Raw genomic sequence first — 23,807 nt, forward strand, 5'->3', positions numbered from 1 at the left:
CTGCCCCCCAACGGTCATTTGGATATTAGGTTCGGTGTTCTGCCCCTGACGGTCATTTGGATGTTAGGTTTGGTGTTCTGCCCCCCGATGGTCGTTTGGATATTTGCGATGCCTTTTCTTCATAGTCAGTGATCTTCTGCAGTGCCAGCTCTGTCGGCCCACCAGTGAAATTTCCCTTCCAGATAATATATTACTGTGCGCTAGGCTGTTGAGTCCTTTTCTCGTTCTGTTTCTCTCTTCACTGTGTTCAAGGTTTTGTTTAAATACTTGGGTCTGTTTTTAATTAATATTTTAAAATCTTTGTCCACTAATTCCTCCATCTCTGTCACTTCTGGGGCTGAGTCTGTTGCCTGACTTCTCTCCTGCACACACATTCCTGCTCCTCCTTCTGTCTGCTTCTCTTTGACCCTTCAGATCCAGAGTCTGCCTCCTGGGCAAAGGCAGGGCGAGTGCTGGACTTACCTTGCCAGTTTCCCCGCCTTCCCAGGGGCGCGGACCTGTGCCTCCTGCTCCCACATCGCGTCTGACAGCGGCGCTCCCTGCACCGCTTCCAGTTCCTGGCTGTTTGCACAGCAGGCAATGTTCAGCCCCGGCACTCTATCCCGGGCAAATGTGAAGTGTGAATTCTACTTATGCTTTCAGACTTATCCCTTTATTTTGAGGTACAACACAGAGATCTTTCAAGTTGGAAAGCTCTGACTATGTTAGATGCGAGCATCTGTTACGACTTCTCTGACTATTTCTGCTGGCAGAGCGGCACACAGTTCTATATTAGCACCTGGCACCAGTGTCCGTAACCACATTCACAGTGTTTGACGAAGCATCAGGTGGATTCCTGCAAAGCTTACGAATAGAAAAAACTGCACAGGAAACCGAGCTTTATGCTGCATTTCAAGGTTCTGGGAAGCATCTTTCTCTTCAATCCTAAAAACAAATACATTATTCAAAGATATGTGCTATTATATTTTTAAAGAAACTTCTCTATATAAGATCTGGGCTTGCCTTGAATATGAGTATTCTAGATGAGTCTCCTGATTTTCATCTCCCCAGGTCACGTTCTTGGAAATCATGAATGCCTGGACTTTTACCACTAATGATAGGAAATGAGAAAAAAAAGGCCGGGGGGTGGGGGGGGTGGAGAATGAAGGACTCTTTTGGAATTAAGACAAAAATTAATACCCTGCAGGAAAAAGGTAGCAATTAAGATGATTAACCATCAACACTTTTGTGAAAGTTATCTGGTGCTCCTTTCCAGGAGGGTTTGAAACCCAAGAGTTTGATGGGAATCACAGAGAAAGTGGATGAACACAGTGAACTCTCGAGCAGAGAAGAGGGAGCTGAGTGCCGGGGGCGGGAGGCCAGGCCACGGGGGCCGGGAGGTCGAAGGATAGCAGCGAAAGCAAAACCGCTTTCTCGTTTCAAGACTTTCCTCTCATCTGTTATTCTGTGTCTGTTCAGGCCGTGCTACAGATGATTGTTGGAAAATCGTGTTTCTAAATAGTAACCATAGCTGTAAAAATAAGATTTAGATGAAAATAACTAACCCTAACCTAATTTTATGTATGAAAATAAAATGGACAGTCAGTACATCCTGAGAATAAAATTATTCAGAAGTGTGTTAGAGGCAGTTTGCATCGAAACTGAGCTGTAGAGTTTCAGCAGTGCTAAACTAGAGCTTTTTAGACCAACTTAAGAGGAGTTCAGAATCCAGACAGCTGTGATTTAGGCTCAAACAGTAACGGCCTTGGAGGGTGACACATTCGTTTTATTTCCTCAGTTAGTCTCATTATTCCCCAGAGTAGTGGTCCGCTCCCTGTGGCTCTGGCCCGTCCTGGACGTGTTCATGTCTCACCAGCTGGCCTCACTTTAAAGCCAGCATTGTCGATTCCGAGTGGCCGGAGTGCTTCCTGGATCCCTGGGGCTCAGACTGACGCTCTGCCTCTTCTCCGCCTGGTTCCCCAGGTGACTTGCCACCTGCCCGCACACCTGGACTCTCCCAGAAGCCTCCTCTGCCGGCCCTGTAGAGGTCCCCGCGAACCTCTCCTTCTGCACCCCGCACCGGGGATGACGGGCCTCACCGCCCACCCCATCCTCTACTCGAGGACACGGCTCTGCCAAGCTTAGCCCCCGGTTCCGCCCCCTCCACAGCCGGGCCTCCCCGTCTTCCTACACACAGCTGTGCTGTCCTCCTACAGGAAGCAAACGGGCAGCAGCCCCTTCTCCCCGCGCTTACCCTGCAGCCTCCAGCCCATCCCCCCGTTGTTTGGTAGCAGAGTCTGGATCCCTCGCCCCGGTTCCTGCCGTCCCCTCATCTCCTGGGCTCCCCGGGGCACTGGCCCACTCGGCCCACTCGGCTCGTGTCTCGACCACCAGTCCCCCTCATGCCCACCTTGACACTCTGGAAGTATTGATGAAAGCATCTTTAAATTGAAAAGTACTGGCCGAGACAGATGCACCTTGTGAGTGTCTCCGCGGCCTCGGTTTCCTCGAGAGTGGTTTATCAGTCACGGAGCCGCAGGGACTCTGAGTCCCGGTGAGAGCAGCCGCAGTCCGGCCTGGCCCCTCTTGGGGCTCCTGGTGGGAGGGCCTCGAGGCAGCGGAGGAGCTTGTCAGGAAGCGCAGGGCTGCGTAGTCAGCTCAGGTCCTGTAACAGACCCACAAGGGTGCCTTGTCAGGAGCAGAAACGCCCCCCCAGCGGCGGGGGGGTGGGAGCCCGCGGTGAGCACCGGCGGGACCCCCTCCCGCCCCGCCCTGACACACACGCCTTCTCACTGCGACTGTGCCCGGGCTGGCGAGGCCTCTTCTTACAGGCCGATCCTGGCTCCAGGGCCCCAGCCCGCAACCCAGTGACCCCCAAATGATGCTGTGTGTGTGTCTGTCTGCCTGTCTGTCTCAGCTTGTCCAACTCTGTGCAACCCCACGGACTGTGGCCCGCCAGGCCCCTCTGTCCATGGGATTCTCCAGGCCACGATACTGGAGTGAGTTGCCATGCCCTCCTCCACGGGATCTTCCCAACCCAGGGATCAAACCTGTGTCCTGCATTGCAGGCGGATTCTTTAACGTCTGAGCCTCACTCCAAACACCACCACTTGGAGATGGGTTTGTTCCCTGGATAGATAGAATGAGAGAGGAGACCCAGGGCTAAAATTAAAATGGAATTGTACAAGAATCAATATCCTGAACATCCAGACGCCCTTCTGAAACCCCTGGTCACCAGGTGTGCGCCTCCAGGCGGTAAACCCAAGGGCACAGCGCTGGGCAGTCAGATGATGGAGTGAGAGAGTCCTGGAGCCAGCGCACACCCATCCTCAAGCCTGCTGGTTCTAGAGGGCCACGCTTTAAATAAGAAAGAACACCAAAGGTCACCCAAAATGCAAAGCAATTTCTAAGGTGAAAAACAGACCAAAACGGGCTGGCTCAGCAAGGAAATAGAGGGAACTGAGAAAAAATACAGACGCTCTAGAGAGCAGGAAGAAAACGCGCGCGTGTGTGTGTGTGCGTGTGTGTGTGCGCGTGTGTGTGTGCGCGCGTGTGTGTGTGCGCGTGTGTGTGTGCGTGTGCGCGCGAACACACAGACGTGTCCAGGTGTGTGTGAAGTTAACCCCTGGGGAGCAGTGGGGCCCTGAGAGGCCCTGGGCTAGCGCTCCAGCCGGTGCGGGGCCTGCTCCCCTGTGGGTCAGTCCCGGCTCCCTCATGCCCTGTGAGTGCCGCTGGGGCGGGTTACTGAACCTTGCTGCACCTCAGCTTCCTCGGCCCTTATCAAAGGGGGCGTGATGGTGCTGTTCAGAGAACAACAGAGCTCTTGGGAATATAAATCGCATGGCAGAATTTTTTAAAAATCCAAAGTTGAGAAATCAGTACAAAATATTAACGACAAAAAGACAAGGTAATAGAAAATAGAAACGATAAGAAAAAGAGACGATAAACCTGAGAGGTCTAGTCCTCAGAGCTGAAAGACAGGCAGTCGGAGAGAGGAGACAGAGGGAGGGAGGGTTGGGGAAAAAGAGAGGAAGCAGACAGTCATAACCAAAGCCTGTCCTAGAATGAGGGCCACAAGCCCAGACGGCAGGACCAACGTGCTGCCTGCACAGTGCGTGGGAGGGGAGGCTGGCGGCTTCACCATGACGTCCCCCGGCTCGGAGGATAAAATGGAGATGCGAGGTTCCCAGAGACAGCAAAGCAGCTCACACACAGGCCCGGAGCTGCAGTGCAAAGGAGAGAGCGTGGCGCTTGGAGTGTGGGCTGGTTCTGGGAAGGCCACCCCACTTCCCGGGCACAAACACGGTGCGATTTAGCTGCACTTGTCACTCCAGGAAAGGAGGGCAGGGCAGGGGCTCAGATCTCAGCTCAGTGCCTCTGAGCCTCCCCTCTGTCTCGGTCAGGAGCATCTAGTTCTTTTATCTCTAAACTAAGGGAAAGGGCATTAAATTTACCTCCCCTCCGCCTCGCCACCCCTCTCCCCTGGTTTCTTCTTCCTCCTCTTTCCTGTCTCTCCCTGCACCTCTGAGCCGGCACACTTCTGCTGGATCTATTTCTGTCTCTCCTTCTCCCTTTCTCTTTCCACAGAAGTCTGTGTTTGCCTAATAATTGGCAGGAGAGATCTTTTTTTTTTTTTTTTCTCTTTTGCTTTTTAAGTGATGAATAGTTGGCATTAGATCAAAGGCAAGGCCTGTGGTTTTCTGGCTGCCCCAGAAGGGCGTTGCGGCTGGCGGCCGGCCCAGCGCCTGGTGACGGGCGTGTGCAGAGGCGCCACGCTGACAGGTCACTGTGTGTGTGTGCTCCTGTCCGTGTGTTTTTCAGGCCAACAGCAGGCTGAAGCAGATTGAGAAGGAATACACCCAGAAGCTGGCCAAGTCTTCTCAGGTAAGAACGTTAAACAAAACAGAGCAAAACCAAAGCAAACGAGAAAGAAACCTCAGCATAAAGGGGTTTGTACTTTAGAGCTCAACGTACTTCTTTTCAGTCTTTTTATGGATGAGTACCATATTTTGATAAGTGTGTGTATAAATAAAACAGATTTTTAATATTTCAGTCTCAATTTTTAAAAATCAGGCAAATCGAACCATTTGAACCAACACACAGAGCCAAGTCACGGCACACGTGTGCTCAGATGTTGTAAAACCAGCCTGTGCACTTGGACAAGCCCAGGCCAAACCACGTTTCACAAGGGCAGGAGATAGGCGTCTGCACTTGTGATAGGAATGCTTGTGATGCCGCCCAGCTCTTCTGCAGTGTTCCGTTTCTTCACCGAAATGCTGCTTTCAAACTGCAGTGCCAGAGAAGACTCTTGAGGGTCCCTTGGACAGCATGGAGATCAAACCAGTCAGTCCTAAAAGAAACCAGTCTGGAATACTGATTGAAAGGACTGATGCTGAAGCTCTAATATTTCGGTCTTTTGAAGTGAAAAGCTGACTCATTGGAAAAGACCCTGATGCTGAGAAAGATTGAGGGCAGGAGAAGAAGGGGGTATCACAGGATGAGATGGCTGGATGGCATCACTGACTCAATGGACACTTGCTATACTTGTCACTCCGTTGTGTCCAGCTCTTGGTGACCCCATGGACTGTAGCCCACCAGGCTCCCTCTGTCCATGGGATTCTCCAGGCAAGGATACTGGAGTGGGTTGCCATGCCCTTCTCCAGGGGATCTTCCCGACCCCAGGATGGAACCCAGGTCTCCCACATTGCAGGCAGATTCTTTACTGTCTGAGCCCCCAGGGAAGCCCCTCAGTGGACATGGATTTGCACAGTTCGGTCCCTCCTGGTAAGGGACCAGGAGGCCTTCTGGGCTGCAGTCCACGAGGTTGTAAAGAGTCAGACACAACTGAGTGGCTGAACAGCAACAGCAACAGGCTGCTTAACAATAAGATGCAAAACGGCAAGTATACCGAGTTAAATTAGCAGCTGCACTGTTGACTCCTTTCGGGGGAAGGAAACTTTGCCAGCCCGCGCCCCGGCCGCCGCGCTCGCTGGGCCGCTATTGCAGTGGCTGGAGTAGAAGGTTTTCTGCACAAGTCGTTATGAAGACCTCCTCTGGGGTCACCCAGGGGGTCCCAAGCATTCCTTAGCTGTGTGAGTCATTCTGGAGTAAACGAATGCTGATTTTCATCTTACCGATGGTGAGATTAAGCCATTTCATTTTGTAGACTTCATATCTAATGATTTTTTAAATCAGCTTTTCTTAGTATTTTCACCGTGAGTACAGTGAGATGTGGCAGTCAGCTGAAAGGTTTGTGCCTTTCTACAGGTCACCAAACAGTGGTGTTACTGGCAACACCACAGCAAAGCAATAATAAAATTAAGAAATTTATGGGTCTCTGAGCATATTGACTGGAGGAGGAAATGGTGACCCACTCCAGGATCCTTGCCTGGGAAATCCCATGGACAGAGGAGCCTGGCGGGCTAGGGTCCAAGGGGTCACAAGGAGTCGGACACGACTGAGCAACTGGAGGACAGCAGCAGCAATCACAGAGGCACATTCAGTCCTCATCCCCAGGAACTCGGGTTAGAAACGGTTCCTGGCCCCACTTTTCATTTGAGAAAACAGAGACTCAGAGACGTGAGGCCACACAGGTCAGCACGTGACTAAGCCCGGAGCCAGCCTGCCTTCCAGCTGGAACAGAGACTCTCAACCTGACGCCACCCATCTCACCCAACCCTCACGTTTCTAATATGGCAAAACTCTGCTGAATAACTATGAAATTTCTCAGGTTCTACAGTTATTGGTGAAATGTGATGTATAGTCCCCATCCTACCGGGAAAGCAAGAAGTCTTTGTCTAAGTGAAGACTGATGTGTTTATCTGAAAGCTGAAGGCAATTCTTGATTGCCCTTCTCCCAAGAAGGAAAATAGGGAAATGTTCTTTTTAATCCAATGAGAAAGGTTCTTCTAATCAAAAGAAATCTTATTACTCCAAGGGCTAAACTAGAACATGAAAACACTCCAGCTGGCATCCCCTCACATCCTGCTTGTGGTGCTTTATGCTAAATGGGGAGGCAGGGGGCAGCTGAGAGCAAGAAGCGAGACCGCTGATGGAAATGCCAGGATGAACAGGGTGTTGACGTTTATCTCAGGAAAGGTGCGAAGGAGCCTGACTAGTCCTCGGTAAACCAGACGGAACCTGAGTGGTGTGGAAGCACACCTGAGCCTTCTGAACACCTGCCCCACCACTTGGGTGACCGGGAGCCCGTCGCCTGCCACCTCTGGAGTTCCCTGCGCTCACTTGTGAAACAAGGGGCAGCAGTGACCTCAGGGCCGCTCGGCGCAGGGAGGGCCTGGAACCCAGCAAAGGCCTTCACGCTGAGATCTTACCAGAGCTCGAGAGACAGGAGAGGAGGGGGCGGAGGATGGAGAAGAGTGGAAGGAGCAAGAAATTGGTTATTTTTAATTTATTTTGGGGTGCTCAAGAATTGATTAAACCTCCCTCCAAAATCTGGAGAGGCAGGGGGGTGCTGACCATTTCCCCCAGTAGGGACGAGCAGGAGGCAGGGAGCAGAAATCAGCTGTGACCACCATCACATTCGTAAGTGAAGGGCAGGGCGACCCCCGGAGAGAGGGTCCCCACCCCCCGGCCCAACCTTCTCGTAAGAGGCAGGATGGGCTGACAGGACGAACGTTTTGTTTGCCCACCACAGTGTAAAGCCTGACGTGCATGTGAGCACGCGTGTATGTTTCCATCTGTGAACTGGCATTTGAGAAGCACTGGCCTACAACCCAGTCAGTTCAAAGAAGCAGATGATTTAAAAATAAACATTATGAGACGGAACTGCAGGCTGACTTTCACTGTTTTCCCGAGATAGTTTGCTGGAATCTCTAACTCGTATCTCAGCTGAGGGGAGTGCCAAAAGCAAAGCTGCTTAACTGTTTATCAGATTTTTAAAAATCCTTCTCTCAAAAAAAAAAAAAAAAAAAAGTAGTAAGATGAACGCATTAGTAATGAATGCATGGTACCTAGGGGAGCATCAGGTTAAATTTGGAAAATATTTTACATGTTTTCCTCCCTTGAAGGAACTTACTTCATCCTTAAGATTTTATCACGCTGTAGGACCTCGTGGCTCACGGCCCCGGCACCCCTGGAGACCCGGGACGGTGCCCCCCGTCCCCCCAGGATGCTGTGTCCCCCCCGATGGTGACGCTGGTACCCTCCCTGGGCACATTCCCAGACACGGTTTCCATTAGAACCACATATCTGCTCTTCTTTATCTTAATATCACAGGTTAACCTGCCCTTTCATCTTCCATGTGCTCTTCCGCACTCAACGGACTTACCTGGTGGCCATTTTTCAGAGAGAAATCTTGCCATCTTACCAGAATGTAGACAGTGTGAAGTGCTGGCGGAGCCCACCCACGGCCGCCCGCGCCCCTGCTGGTGCAGAGCGGAGCCCAGGCACAGCCCCCTGCCCGTGCCCCGGTCTTCCTTCACTGCCCAGCCACCCGGAGGGCACGTGCACCCCCCCCTTACTCCTAGGATCTTTCTTCAGTGTTTGCCAAACCCTGCCAAGTACATTGTACTTTAAAGAAGAGTTTTATGAAAATCTTGACTATACTATGATCTGAAAAACAAGAGTTAAAAATGAAAGCCTACCCTCTATTTAGAACCCTGTTACTTTTGAGACCTAGTAAGATCGTTGACATTTATGCAGAGTAGACATTGCGTGGCAGTAATGACGAGCTGTCACAGCTTTCAGTGGTTACGTTGTTCCCAGCATTAGCTCCATATAACGTTCCTTTTGCTTCCCCATATACTAATTTTCAGTGTCCACGTGGAAATGTTCCAATCCACTTCCTCTAAAGCTAACACAGGGTAGACGTTTAGTTCAGTTGTGGCATTTTGTTCTATGATTTTTAATATGATTAAATCAAAACCAGTAGGGTTTGATTATGATTGTGTCAGTTTTTGTTTTTCTGAGAAACTTTTTAAATTATTATTCTATGAAAAGACTGTGTGTGTGAGCTCAGTCATGTCCAACTCTTTATGACCCCATAGACTATAGGGGGTCCCCAATATACTGGAGACCCCATAGCTCTCCAGGCTCCTCTGTCCATGGAATTTTCCCGGCAAGAATCCTGGAATGGGTTGCCATTTCCTCTTCCAGGGGATCGTCCCGACCCAAGAATCAAACCTGTGTGTCTTGCTTCAGCAGGTGGATTCTTTACCACTGAGCCTCCTGGAAAGCCCCGTGAAACCCTGTGAAAAGACTAGATTCTCTCAATGTAATCACTGAGACCTTATATCATTGATTCTATTATAATCACAGTATAATTGTGGATCATAGTTCCACGACTTCAGTGTCTATCAAGGGCCAGTAACGTGCACCGAAGAGAAGATAGTCTGTCTCACAGGCGAGGGCTGCAGCCGAGACCTGCTCAATCTAGTTAGCGTGATTACTTCTCGATCTCAAAGTAAAAACCCAAAACTGCTTCTGAAGTTACCGCATTTCAGTCACCTCTGTCCATCACAGCTGTCAGCCTCTCAAACAGTTTCATTGTGAGGCATTTTACCTAAGGTGTTTTGAAACTCTTCCTGTATCATCATCATAAGTTTTAAAATGCAACTTTCCAAAGATAATTTCATTATTTCTCCCAGAGGCATCTCATTATTCCCGCGAAGAATGTAAGGTTTCGTTTTCTAACAAAAGCAAGCGTGTTCCCTTCAGAACATCCTGCCCTTCACCCGTTGTTCCTTCCAAAACATGCAGTGACTTCTTTTTGATGAATGCATGTCATAAATCTTCTGAAAGGAAGAAACCCATATCTCATGTCCTTGTGGTCATTTGAAGAGCTCCCAGTTTTTTTTTTTTTTTTAATCTTCAGTCTTGGTCAGTTAGAAGCGAATCTAAATCTTAGTAATTTGTAAAGACACGAAATTACTTTGTGCTTTAACAATGCATCGTGTAATCATGGTGAGGGATGTACAAATCAACATGTGATGAAATTGCGCAGAAATGAACACGCGCACAGTGAGCACACTACAGAACTCAACTCATCACTTCTGCCGCGCTCCAGTTTACTCAGCTTGAAACTCTGCAACAGTCACTGAAATAGTTACTCTCATTATTTGGCCCCAAGTTCTTATGAAATACCCATCTTGGGTTTCATGTTGGGCCAAGGAAATCTGGCTCCTCGCTATCTCCGGCTCCTCTGGCTCTGTGACTGCGAGCTGATCATTCTGTGCCTCAGTTTTTGACATTTACTCTAAGAATTTAACCTTCCCTGTTTCGTAGAAGTACTATGAGAATGAACTGAATTGACGCCAACTTGGAAACATTTAATCAGAATTCAAAAAACAGATGAAAACATCTTCATTCTCAGTAAATGAATCCCTCCGCTCCTTGCAGAAGGCTCCAGTTTGCACTTTAAAAATTAATATGTTTTGTCATTTATTTCACACTTGTCTTCTGTTTGATTATTTTCAAATGCTAAGTGTTGGACTTCATCACAGTGAGCTTGTACACTTCTCAAAGCGTAAATGTTCCTTTTGGGGGTAAATGTTCTATTTTTGTCAGCGTGTGTGTGCTCATTCCGTCGTGTCCGACCCTTCAACCCTATGGGTTGTAGCCCACCAGGCTTCTCTGTCCAGGCAAGAATACTGGAGTGGACTGCCATGCTCTTCTCCAGGGGACCTTCCTAACCCGGGGACTGAACCCGCATCTCTTGTGTCTCCCGCTTTGGCAGGCAGGATCTTTACCACTAGCACCACCAGGGAAGTCCATGTCAGTCATAACAGCTAATGTTTCTACAGGGCTTGGCTTCTGGAAGACTCCAGACAGTTTCTGTTTACTGCCTCACGATACTGTGCTCTAGTTTTGCTATCAAAACACAGTTGAAAAACTGAGCTTCAAGGAAAACACAGAACTAAGTGGTCCAGTGTTTCTCACCAACCACCCTACTCCAGCAGACCCAAAAGTATAAGGACCTAACCCACGATGAAATTTGGTTCTTCTTTTATTAGAAGGGAAAACCGTTTCCTGCTTCTGAAAGGAAGTTTGTTGAATTGCTGTTGAATTTTAAAGGAAATGGAGGCATCCAAACCCAAAGAAGAGTAATGCTTCCAGTAAACCTATTACACAGAAAGGGCCCTCACCCGATTATCTGAGGCCAGGAGGGGACCCAGTGACGGAAGAGAGCCAGTCCTCGAATGCAGAGAAGCCACAGCCGTCTGTGTGAGTCAGGAAGAAAGCAACCTGTTGGGGGTGCTACCAGGATAAACTCCTCTTCAATCCCAAAACCTTGTTTAAAAGGAAGAGAGGGCAGGAGCTGCTGAGAGGAAGCGCCTAGCACAGCAGCCCCCCCGGGGGCAGTCGAGACTCTGCCTGTCTCCTGCTCGCAGCTGGGCTTTCTCTGCCTCTGTTTCTCCCTCTGTGGAAGACGATGACGGTGCTGGCCGCACAGCAGTAACTGGCACAGGAACGGAGGTGCTTAGCACAGTACGCGAGCGTGAGCACACACTCAGAAACTGTTGTGTAGAACTAGGTGGCTATGAAGAAAGGACTCTTGATGATTTTTTTTTGGTTATTAGAGTTCAAAGTATTATGAAAGGCGAAGTAGCTTCCCCCCCCCCACTCCAGCAAGAATGTTTTTCAGCAAAATAAATCCTGACACATTTCATATTTTCGGGATCACAGATGTTCTTTCCCCTGATGAGTAAATACTGTGGAATGTTGTAGTGGGAACGGCTTCCAGGCGTGTTTGGTTCCGCAGTTGCTCACCATTCACAGCTTTCCCGTGCGGAGTCTCATGCGCTGGTGCGCAGGGCGCTAGCTGCGAGCGCGCCCGGGAGGCTGGGTGCCCGAGGCGGGCCGTGTCGAGGCCCGAGTCGCAGCGCGCGCTCTCGTTGCAGGTGATCGCCGAGCTGCAGGGCACCGTCTCCTCGCTGCAGGAGGACAGCAGCCGGCAGCAGCTCGCGGCCGAGCGGCGGCTCCAGGACGTCGTGCGCAAGTTTGAAGACGAGAAGCAGCAGCTGATGAGAGAGAACGAGCGAGCCGTCCAGGTAAGGTGCTTTTGCGTGGCTGCTGGCGGGCGGGGCGGCCGCAGCCACCAGTGTCCGGCGTGCCCCCTGGCCTCGCGTGCGCTGGGCTCTGATGTGGCCGGCCCTGCGAGGCCACGTGCCCGCGGGGACAGGCCACCGCAAGCCCAGCGCACTCACAGCCGCCCCATGCCCCACCCAGGCCCCTTGGAGCCGCCTCTGGCCAGAGTGAGCGCGTTGGCACCCCTGGCAGGTAAACACACAGGCAGCTCCCGTTTACCTGCCCCTGTGCACCGCGGCCCCCGACGCTGCAGGGGTCTGATGCGCCGACAACCGCTCTGTGGCGCCCCGCCTCTGACGGCCAGGTGAGCCCCTGGGCCAGTCCTGACTTCACCGCGGAGAACATGGATGAAGCGTCTGCATCATTCGGGGTTTAATGTGAGGATGAGCGTCTGGAGCCTTTATAAGTAACATTTAGAGAGAACAAAGCATGTATTAAATAATTCCCGGCAAAAGATTATTTTTCGGTCATTTGATTTTGTTACAACAGTGCTGATCACATGTAGGGTAATCATATCAGTACAAAGCACAGAAACGGAAAGGAGCGTTTGGGCTTCCTCACGCCGCTTCTGCCCAGGCCCTCTGTCTTTCTCTCTTCTAGCCTGTTGTCGGCCATCCTCGTGACTGGGGGAAAGTCAGTGTCCGCGTCGCTTTCTTTCCCATGTATACCCTTTACGCTGGACAGCAGCGAATAGAAGGAAAAACCTTAAGATGTGGACAAAACCTTCCAGGCCAGTACACCCCGCCTCCTGGCCAGGGTGCGGACCTGTTTCCTCCTCATGAGATCTTCCCTATATTTTTCCATCTGTGAGCGTTTCTTTCCCCCCTACATGTGATGAGACACAGAAAGGTGTTTCTTTTTTCGTATTCTGATAATTTTTATTTTTAATCTTTGAATTTTCATTTCTAAATGCAGGAAAAAGTCCGCATTGGTCCGTAGAACTCTTTTGCTTTGTATGACCTAAGTTGACTACTTTCTTTCAACTCTTTTTCTATATAAAGATTTCATTTTAAGTGAATTTCTTTTCCACTTGAAATCCAAATACTGCGTTGTAGGTAATTGCTAAATTTTAAATAAATAATTGGATCCCAACATATGAAAAATGGAAAACGTCAATTTACTCCATAACAACATAATTTCTAGTATTGTTTCTTAAAGATTAAAAAAATCTTGAAAGAAATATAATCCATACATGCCCAGTTTAACTTTTGCAGTTGTAGTCCATTTACCTGTTGAAACGGAAACCCCTGATGCTGGTCTCCAGCCAGCCGTCAAATCGTAGAGAGTGAAGCTGAAGCTAAGCGGTGACAGACATGCCCTGGGCTCCCCGACGGCTCGGTGGGTGCAGTCTCCGCCTGCAGTACAGGAGACACAGTAGACGCAGGCTCGATCCCTGGGTTGGGAAGATTCCCTGGAGAAGGAAATGGCAGCTCACTCCAATATTCCTGCCTGGAAAACCCCCTGGACAGAGGAGCCTGGCAGGCTACAGCCCAGAGGGTCTCAATCAGACAGATATGACTAAGCACACAGGTATGGCATACATCCATATATATACCTGTATTTGTAATATATGACGACCAAAACTTAAGATACCTGAAAATAATTAAAATTACAATGGAGATAAGGCGTGTTTGAGCTTTGACTCATTCATCTATACTATGGTTGAAGAGCATGACTTTTTCTTTACTGACCTATATCAGTGTTAATGTGTTAACACTTGTTGCCCTGCTGTTTTTTTTTAGGCTATGTCACCAAAAAATAAGAATGATAGCTAGTATTTCTTCAACAAATGCTGTGTACCAGGCTTTCTGCCAAACATTTCCTTTCATCCCACATTCCATTGTCTCATCTAAGTCTTATAAGTAGTCTTGTTGAGGATGGAAGAGTCAAGGCTCTGGGGTGCCGTGACCACTGAGGACAGGTTCAGTGTCTTCTGACGCGAGAGCCTCAGCGATTCTACCGAAAGCCCCGTGTCCACACTGCCTGTGACAGCGAGTCAGTGCCCGGCTGCGTCGGCGAGCTCGGGAGCCCTTGCTCTCGTTTCCTGGCTGCCTGAAGGCGGGTAGCACTTTTGCAGCAGTTGTTCCACTTGGCATTCTAGTCGTGTTTGTTTTGTAGACACAGATACGTGAATGGAGTTAGATACTCAGAGAGAGACACAGTCACCGAATAGTTTTCTGAGACCACGCACATTTGTCTGCATTATACATTCAAGTAAGCTGACGAGGACCTACTATTTGTAGCGCTAGATATTGATGTATTTAAATGCCGGTTGTCAGCAGTGCTGTGAGAACAGTATGCGTGCTGCCCGTGAAGCGTGCCTCTGCCCACCTTCCAGGCTGGAGGTATGGGGTGGGCGGTCGACCCAGCAGCAGGCCGAGCAGGCCATCGGAGGGTTCCCGTGGGTACGTGGGCCTTTCGTCACAGTGAGTCTTTAGGGGAAAACGGAGGTGTTGAGTAGGCCGAAAAACCCGCTTACAGGGCCGCCAGTCTGGAGGACAGTGCAGAGTACCCCTCACTATTCAGTCACGCCAATCCGCCCTGCGTGGCAGGTAAAGATGCGCCCGGAGCTTTAGCCAGAAGGATGCTCCTTCTCACGCTCGCACGCCTATCACGGAGCTCCGGTTCTGGGAAAGGCCGCTGCAGCACCAGCATTCCTGTCTCCTTCCCGTGCTGCACTTTCCACGCTGGCGCGTCAGCTGAAACCTGAGCAGCGTGGAGAGTGGCGCTGGAGAAGGGTGTACTTAAAGACGCTCACAAGATAGTTTCAACGAAGATGCAGTTTACACAACACTGAGTACATGAGAGGCCATCGTTGCCGCCTCCCCCACAGAAGTATATGTAAAGAGAAGAAAGGCTGGAATTATGTGTCAACATTTTGCTGGTGGATACTCTTAGTGGTGGAATTTGTGGTAATTTTCCTCTCTTAGCTCTATACTTTAGTTCTTTTTTTAGTTAATTGATTTATTTTAATTGGAGAATAATTACTTTACAATATTGTGATGGTTTTTGTCATACCTCAACATGAACTGGCCACAGGTATACAAGTGTTGGACAAGGCGATGGCAGCCCACTCCAGTCCTCTTGCCTGGAAAATCCCATGGATGGAGGAGTCTGGTGGGCTGCAGTCCATGGGATCTCGAAGAGTTGGACACAACTGAGCGACTTCCCTTTCACTCTTCACTTTCATGCATTGGAGAAGGAAATGGCAACCCACTCCAGTGTTCTTGCCTGGAGAATCCCAGGGACGGGGGAGCCTGCTGGGCTGCCATCTCTGGGGTCGCACAGAGTCGGACACGACTGAAGCGACTCAGCAGCAGCAGCAGCAGCGTACAAGTGTCTCCCCCCATACTTTAGTTCTAACAACACTTTTACAACGCGAGGCAGTAAAAATTGTTTGCTAGAAAAGAAAACGCCTTAGCCTGAAGGAGTCCAGAGATGGACATCAGGCAGTCCTGCAGCTGAGACCCACGGCAGCGGGCATGAGCCTTGCCGTCTAGGAGACCAGGAGGGGAGCGTGCTATGGAGGGGAACTCCTGGGCGTAGAAAGCTCTAGAAACACGGTCACGCACGCAGACCCTTTGCGCTGAAGTACAGCCCATCTCGAGAGCAAGAGTCATCACTGTCTGCTGCTTCGTTCATCCTCACCTTCAGAGTCAGGCTTCTGAAGAGATCTGTCGCTGCTGTGTAACAAGGCGCCCCAGGACCTGGGGGTTTCGCGCGCACGAGTCTTCACGTCAGGAATGTGTGCAGGGGCGGGCAGGCGGCTCTGCTCAGCAAGCGGCGTGCGGCGCACCCTGGTCAGCGTACTTCTCCCAGAAGCTGGGCTGGGCTGCAGTGCCCAGGACCATTCATGGCCTCTTCCGTTTTGTTTTAAGAAAATCTGTGGTTCTTGTAAAAATGGATAATGGCATATGCTCCTGAATAATTCCAAGTGTAGTGGGGAAAAGGGAAAAATACCGGCAGGCCCCGCAGAGCTCATCACCCAGAAGTAGCCAACCACCTTAGCAGTCAGGGGAGGTCACTGCAGGTGCCTGACTGTTGCAGGGAAAAAGGAGAACCAGGTGGACTGGTGAGCTGGGTTAACCCTCTAGATTCTGTGTTTATGTTAGGCTTAGAAAAATCTCAAGTTGATCGTACTTAAATTTGGCAGATGGGTGAATCTAGGGTAAAACAGGAAGAACTGTTAAACGTTGGGGCAGAATTTGAGTTTTGGCTGAAAATGGAGTTCATTATAAAAACACACGTGCTCCCTTGACCCTCTTCACTGCTCTTGCCTGGGGTGTACACGGTCTGGGTTTACGACACTCAGAGTTTGTCTCTAACCGTAACCTTACTTCATACCCACACTGTCTTTAAAGGACACGGTACTTCCCACTAGGCCCTTTATAAGCAGCCTTCCACACTCCCACCCCCAAACTTCTTACTTTCATGTGGTTCCAAATGGGCTGGACTTCATGGGCGAGTGGTTCCTTCAAGACTCATGGTGCTGCCTTCCCCAGGTTTTCCCATGTTTAAGAATGTCTTCCAGGACGTCCCTGGCAATCCAGCGGCTAGGAATCCACCTTCCAACGCAGGGTGTGAGGGTTCGATCCCTAGTTGGGGAACTAAGATCCCACATGCCTTCCAGCAAAAAAAAAGAAAAACATAAAAACAACAGAAGCAATATTGTAACAAATTCAGTAAAGACTAAAAGTGACCCATATCAAAAAAAAATCTTTAAAAAAAGTTGTTAAAAAGTCTGCTGATCAACCCTTATGCTTAAATGGCCTGTGAGGTGCACGTAGCACCCTTATCTTCACTCTCACCTGAAAACTTGGGCGTTGCTCACCTGGCCCATGAAACTGCCGTGGAGAAGACCAGGCAAGGCTGAGCCCCCAAGTCCGTGCTTCGCTCTCTCTAGGGGATTCCTGGAGACGTCTGTCGTTATCATTAAGCTCAATAGATTAACACAGATACATTCTGCTTTTGACCGGGATCCCCCTAAATGCTAAGCATTCCATATCTACTGTCTCTGAAGCGCAGCGAACCTCCCCTCCGTATAACACTTGCTGGTAGACTCTCTGCATTTTCTGGATCCTGGGGAAGGGGCGGGAGAGCTGGAGCAGAGGGCACTTGCAGGCTGGTTGGGCTGACTGTTCTTTGAGTTCACACTGCCTTAAAGGGCGTGGGGGCAGTGGCATGTCATCCTGGGGATTGAGTTGTCCCAATTTGGTGTCCGTATACTGCGGTTTTTCTGGTAGTCATGTACAGACATGAGTTAGACCATAAGGAAGGCTGAGCACTGAAGAACTGATGCTTTCGAACTCTGGTGCTGGACTAGACACTTGAGAGTCCCTTGAACAGCAAGGAGCTCAAACCAGGCAATCCTAAAGGAGATCAGTCCTGAACATTCATTGGAAAAACTGATGCTTAAGCTGAAGCTCCTATACTTTGGCCAACTGATGTGAAGAGCCAGCTCATTGGAAAAAACCCTGATGCTGGGAAAGATTGAGGGCAGGAGGGGGAGGAGGCAACAGGCAGCAGAGGATGAGACGGTTAGATGGCATCATCGACTCAATGGACATGGGTTTGAGCAAACTCTGGGAGATGGTAAAGGACAGGGAAGCCTAGTGTGCTGCAGTCCGTGGGGTTGCAAAGAGTCAGACACAATTTAGCAACTGAACAACACTGATTTTAGTTTCTGATGTAGTAAATATTATAGATATAACCCACATACACAAGACCTCCTTGGGGTTCTTAATTTCTTAGAAGTGTAAAGGGGACTAGAGACCAAAACCTTTGAGAGCCGCTTGTCTAGACATCGCCCTTCTCTCAACCTTGTCGACAGCCTGCCCTCTACCTTCGCGTTCCCTGTGGTGATGTGGTCTCCACGTAGAGTCCTTTCCCTTAAGGTTTCAGTGTCATCTTCTGTGACGTGTCTGGGTGAGAAGCTCATACCAGATTTGTTCCTTCCTCTAGTGAAGTTTCCACTGCACCCTGATGCTGTTCCTAAGTCCTTATCCGAAACCTTGCTGTGGGACATGTTCTGCGCCCCAGGATCTGCATGTCTAGGGAGGTGACGTGGAGCTTGTCTTTATCTACGGGTGGGGGCAACACGCGGCACCCAGACCCACGTGCAGCATGACGCATACAAAACCCCCTGAACAGACGGACAGAAACTCCCTTGCACGTTCCAGAACAGTTGGTGGTCCTGCGAGGATTTGGGGATTGCCAAGAGGAGGTCATGTCTGGATTCTGCTTCCTTCTGTCACCAAGCAGACCCTAAGTTTCTTGAGCGCAAGCACTTCCTGCCAGGTTTGTTTCAGTGGAAGTTCTAGAAATAGACTGAATGATGATGAAAAGTGAAAGTCACCCAGTCGTGTCCGACTCTTTGTGACCCCACAGACTGTACAGTCCATGGAACTCTCCAGGTCGGAATCCTGGCGTGGGTAGCCGCTCTCCTCTCCAGGGCATCTTCCCAGCCCAGGGATGAACCCAAGTCTCCTGCATCGCAGGCAGGTTCTTTAGCAGCTGATGTTACCTCCTAAATCAAGGCTCTGGAAAGGAATCACATCCCTTCATTCTCAAGTTATTTTGTTGGTGGCAGCAAGCTCGTGAATGCTTTATGCTGTGGTAGCAGATACTCGAAAACGGCTCAGATTTGCGCTGACAGGTTTGTGTTTTGCCTCCTAGGCAGATTCTAATCAAACCCCCTCGGCGTGTTTACACAGCATCTCTGTTCTCCAAACCCCAGGCTGCCCACCAGAGCCGGCTGTCTGAGCGTCCGTCAGCACCACCCCTGAACTCACACCGGTTGGCGGGGGACGTGGGCAGAAGCGGTTCTGCAGGAGGACCGGGAGCTCTCCTCCGGCATCGGGCACCCCCAGGCCGAGTCCTCTCTTTGAAGCTGGTGGATTGAAAGTGCCTCGCTGTGAAGCCAGATGTCCAAGCAGAGATTTCACATCACAGAGAGGCGGTGTAAAATTTTCACTCGCAGGTACAGAAAAGAGGTTTTAGAGCTGGGCTGCTCCTCTGCCTTGGCTACTGCCTGGAGTTTACGAGGAAAGGTCGCTGCCAGGGGGCCGTCAAGAAATCTGGTCTGTGTTACCAGCAGGGCTGGAGGGAGGGGAAAGAGCATTTCATAAGGTCGGGCAGTTCTTGCTGAAAACTCACAGGAATCCACTTCCCAGAGAATGAAATTACAGACCTCATTGCGGGGTTTCAAGGACATTGAGAAACAGGGAGCAATCCCAGAGCCTGGCATCAGACAGCCCTGCTTGGAACCTGCTCACCAGCTAATTCCCGTCTCCTCTGTGCTCGTCCTAAGGGCATGGAGGGCACACTGTCTTGGTGCCCTCTGGAGCTGGAGTTAACAATGCCAAGAAGAGAAATGGATTTTCCATCCCACCCAAGGTGATTGGCCTGCCCACACAGAGAGGAAGACAGCCGCCCAGTCCTAGTAGCGCCAGGCGGGAGTGCCATTTTCCCAGGAAGGGTGCTCTGGGCGGCGGGCATGGGACGCGGCGATGGGTGAGCAGAGAGGGGGCGAGCGGTCTTCCCGTGAGAATCGCAGCCCCGCCTCTCCCCCAGCTCTGTCCTCTGGAAGGCCTCTGCTCTACTTAAAGACGAGTCAAAGGCCATTTGTTCAGTGGAAACACCTTCAAGCACTATGAAGAGCACCGTTAGCCCCTGGACCCAGGTCTGCGTGTTATAACAGGGAACCAGGCAGGGCCGGGTGAGCGAACGTGAGAGTGCCTGGGGAGGGCGGACGCGGGCAGGAGCAGGGGTCCTCCGCCGACGCCTGTGCCCCGTGGCAGAGCCCGCGACCACCGCGCGGTCCAAACTGGGGACAGCTCTGCTTCCTCAGATGCTGGAGTATAGGCGCACCCTTCAGCTCTTCTCCTTTCATATATGAAAAAATGAACAGATAACTGTTTGGAAATATTTTCATCCTTAATAATTCTGAACTAATCCGAAGCTGTTTCAAAGTCAGTGTGATGACCTGAAATATGTGATTTCATCATTACCTAAGCAGCCACAGCTAAAGTGACTGAATGTTGCTGTGTGTCATCACATAGCCTTCCAGCTCCAGGCCCCACGGCTGCAAGGACCTGCCACCTCCCCGAGACGGGGCTGGAAGGACCGACAGTGGACGGACGGCTCTCCACCGTCCGTGACTGGCTTTCGAGCTGCCGGACACCCTCGTGCTCTGCTTTCTCTGAGGCACTGAGTCAGCTCTCCCTCATGTCCCCGAGGCCCCTTTTCTAACCCCAGCCTGGTGTAGCTGTTGGGGTCTGAACCGTGGCGTTTTCCCACCTCCAGTGCCCCCCTCAACTCCATGCGGCATTGACCATATTGCCCCACAACTTTCCGTCTAGAGCAGAGCTTGGAGAACCTTCCCTGAAAAGGGCTGGAGAGTCGATATTCTGGGGTCATACAGTCTCGGTCACCGTGACCCAGCTCCTGGTGCTGTGCTGTGCAAGCCTCAGACAGTTTGTTAATAAGTGGGCGAGGCTCTATTCCTATAAAACTTTATTCAGGAGAACAGGCTGGGTGGCCGCAGTCTGCCCGCCGGGGTCGGGGAGCTCAGGCCGCTCCTGGTTGGCGGGTCTCCTCTGCTGGGCTCGCACCCCCCGCGTGGGTGTCCTCTGGTCCGGGCTGGGCTTTGCAGACCCTCTCCCGGCAGGGTGAGCTCGTCTCCCCTGTGATTCTGGCTGTCACTTCTGTCGAGATGCTCGCCGGAAGCCTCGCCTGATCCTGGTCGGGCCCCACGGCTCCCATCTTCTGCCGGAGACGCACCGCCGCAAGCCGCTCAGTGACTGCAGCCTCGAGTGAGCATCTCCAAGCCGGCTCCTCCTTCCCGCCCAGCGGGGTCACCCCCCCAGGCCGTGCTGTTTCCTGTTGGACACTTCGGGTTCGTCTTTGTCCTCTTGCCTTCATCCCCGTTTATCTCAAGCATGTCACTGGACTCCTCGAAGGCATTCCTTACTCCTCCGATAGGACCCTACTCAGCCCTTCTCAGCTCGCGATGGTGTAAGACAGCCTCCCTCAGCTGCTGTCCCTGCCAGAAGGCTCTCAGCTCCGCCCGGCAGGAGGAGCTCTGCTGGAGCAGCCCGGGGTCACTGGTCTCGCTGCCTCACAAGCAGAGCTTTGGGACCACCAGGAGGAGGCTCCCCGCCGGAGGAGCAGAAGGGCAAGCTATGGGCGCAGGCTCACAGACGAAGAGCAGCGTCCAGTAAGCGTGTGAGGAGCGGCCGACTCTCACCCCTGATTTAAACTGTGAATCAGCTGCGAGGGGCCTGGCCGCCCCCTGATGGGCGCGGATGCTGACCCTGGGAAAGCACCCAGTGATGCGTCGTCACTGGAGGTCCAGATCAGGCCGCCTCTGGGGGCGCTGTGACGGAAGCTGCTGCCACGTCAGACGCACACGACTGGAGCCTCTGGTGCCACTCACAGGAGTGCGTCCCGCGGATACGCTTGCAAAGCCCTGCAGTATCTTTGTAGCCTTATTTGAGCAAAAAGCGAGGCTCTATGAAAGCAATGGGATATTTTGCTGTCGTTCAGTGGCTAAGTGTCCTATGGCCCATGACCTCGTGGACTGCAGCACACCAGGTTCCCCCGTCCTCCACTCTCTCCCAGAGTGTGCACTGAGCAGGTGACGCCGTCCAGCCATCTCACCCACTGCCGCCCCCTTCTCCTTTTGCCTCCAGTCTTTCCCAGCATCGGGGTCTTTTCCAGGGAGTCAGCTCTTCACATCAGGTGGCCAAAGTGTTGGAGCTTCAGCTTCAGCATCAGTCCTTCCAGTGAATATTCAGGGTTGATTTCTTTTAGGAGGGACTGGTTTGATCTTGCAGTCCAAGGGACTCTCAAGTATCTTCTCCAGCACCACAGTTTGAAAGCGTCAATTAAAGAATGAAGTAGATCTGCCTTTGAAAGTGAGGCGAGATTGCCAACATGCAGTCAGGGGAAAGAATGCCGCACACTGTGTACATTTAGAATTGCCTGAATGGGCCTCAAAACTGCGAGAAGGGGGCAGGTGGCCTCCAGCATAGGCCACCTGGACGGGGTCGTAACTCATACACGCTTGTGACTGTGTTTCCCATGACCCCACATTGACATTTGCAGGTTGGGATACAGATATCCAATGAAAAGTGGAAATGGCTTGCACATTTATGTGTATATGCTATTGGTATGTGTGTGTGTACTTTTCAAAAAAAAAGAATGCATATGTTGGGTTGGCCAGAAAGCTCATTTGGAATTTTCTGTAAGATGCTATGTAAGAACCAGAACAAACTTTCTGGCCAATGCAATACATACATATCTATATATACATATATTCTTCAACAGTTATACATTCTTAGGGAAAAAAGTGAAGCTGTGAATAACAAGCAGTTGTACTATCATAACTGATTCTCCTAAATGTGCCTTGTAAATCGTGGAAAAATTTTAAGACAGACCTTGCTCATTTTGCTTTACGTTTATATAGTGTTATTTTTAGGGGATTTGTTGCATTAAAGAAATAGAGCATGTAGAGAGTTAACTTTACACAGAATTTCTAGGGAATTATATCAGTTCAGTAAATTAACAAGGATAAGCCTAGTTTTTATAATTAATTTTCCAAAAGCATATAATGAGGGAAAAAATTCATGTGATGTCATCATGCCATCAAAAAAGACCAAAATGTCATTTCCAGGGCTGTCAGCAGGAGTCGTGTGCTGTCATAGCAGCTGAGACTAGAGATTTGGAGCAAGCGAGATCGGGGTGGTTAGTGGGCTGCAGGAATGCTTTAATGTTGGAAGCACAGAGGAAAGAGAGGAATTAAAAACAAAGACACAGCCCCCCTTTTTTCAAGAGAAGCAAAAGCCTTTTGCTTTCATGTTTCTGTCACTTGCTCCAGGATCCTCCATGAGGCCCTCTAACCACCTAAATAAATATTCATAGGGCTGCTCAACATCTCATTAATAAACCAAGATTTGGTGGTAACATATTTCAGAGTAACATATGATTTGCATCTCACCCTTGTTTAACTTTAAATCTCAAGCAATTAATAAATTAGACTCGAGAGGTTTTTAAGAAGTAACATCTTACACGCACCACAAATTGCATTATTTTTATGTGTAAATAATGATGAAAGGAGAGAGTGTTCCTTTGATGTCTATAAACTACACTGTGAAATATGCAGAGAACATTCTTGAGTTCAGTTGCAGCCAAAACAAATAGAGTAGTTCATGAAACAAAGCAGCAGCGTTCTTAGAAGCAAGCGTTACTTTTTCTTTTCCTCCCAGTTCTTTTTCCATCATATATCCTTGCCATTCCTTGGGGCAGATTCATTCCAAGTTCAAACGCGACGCTGGCCTGTGTTTCCTCACCCCGAGAGCCAGGTCCTTCTCAAGCGCTTCCCAGTAAACTTGTCTTCCCGGCGAGCTCAGACCAGACCTCAGCTGGACAGCCAGTTCCCTGCAGGGAATCATTTTTGTCAACAATATTCCATTATTGCTCAAAAAGCCAATTATTTCAAATGTTAGCAAACACTCATGTTCCTCAGAGCGATATGTTTACTCACTTCTCTATTTTCCAAGCTGGCTTATCTAGCTCCCTTTGTTTTTAAATAGTATCTGCAGATCCTTGTATACAGAGTCTGCGTCTGACCTGATTTTCCTTTGAGCGTCAATAAAACAGCACCGTGTAAGTACTCGTCTCCCAGGGGAAGGCGGTAGAAGTGGCTGGGCTCCTGTTGGAACGAGGAACAAGTTCTGACTAACATCACGATGCACATCACGAGGTGGCTCATGTTCCGCATC

At 50.3% G+C, this 23,807-nt stretch overlaps 1 protein-coding gene across 13 annotated transcripts in view; it reads left to right on the top strand.

Annotated features, from left to right (window-relative positions):
- The window catches only part of CEP112 (centrosomal protein 112), a 309,950-nt gene that overhangs the window by 238,035 nt on the left and 48,108 nt on the right, over window positions 1-23,807 (top strand). For 9 of the 13 annotated variants that reach the window (XM_040244376.1, XM_040244383.1, XM_040244377.1 and 6 more), the window contains 2 exons: window positions 4,801-4,863; window positions 11,838-11,987. The exons of 1 other annotated variant lie outside the window; for it this stretch is intronic. In XM_040244376.1, coding sequence (XP_040100310.1) covers window positions 4,801-4,863; window positions 11,838-11,987 — 213 coding nt within the window. Of the gene's footprint in view, window positions 1-4,800; window positions 4,864-11,837; window positions 11,988-12,624; window positions 12,931-23,807 lie in introns of those variants that run through there. 3 more of the 13 variants (XM_040244381.1, XM_040244384.1, XM_040244378.1) reach the window with 2 other exon arrangements.

This window comes from Oryx dammah, unplaced genomic scaffold, assembly GCF_014754425.2.
Source record: "Oryx dammah isolate SB20612 unplaced genomic scaffold, SCBI_Odam_1.1 HiC_scaffold_8, whole genome shotgun sequence".
NCBI classification, from domain to species: domain Eukaryota; kingdom Metazoa; phylum Chordata; class Mammalia; order Artiodactyla; family Bovidae; genus Oryx; species Oryx dammah.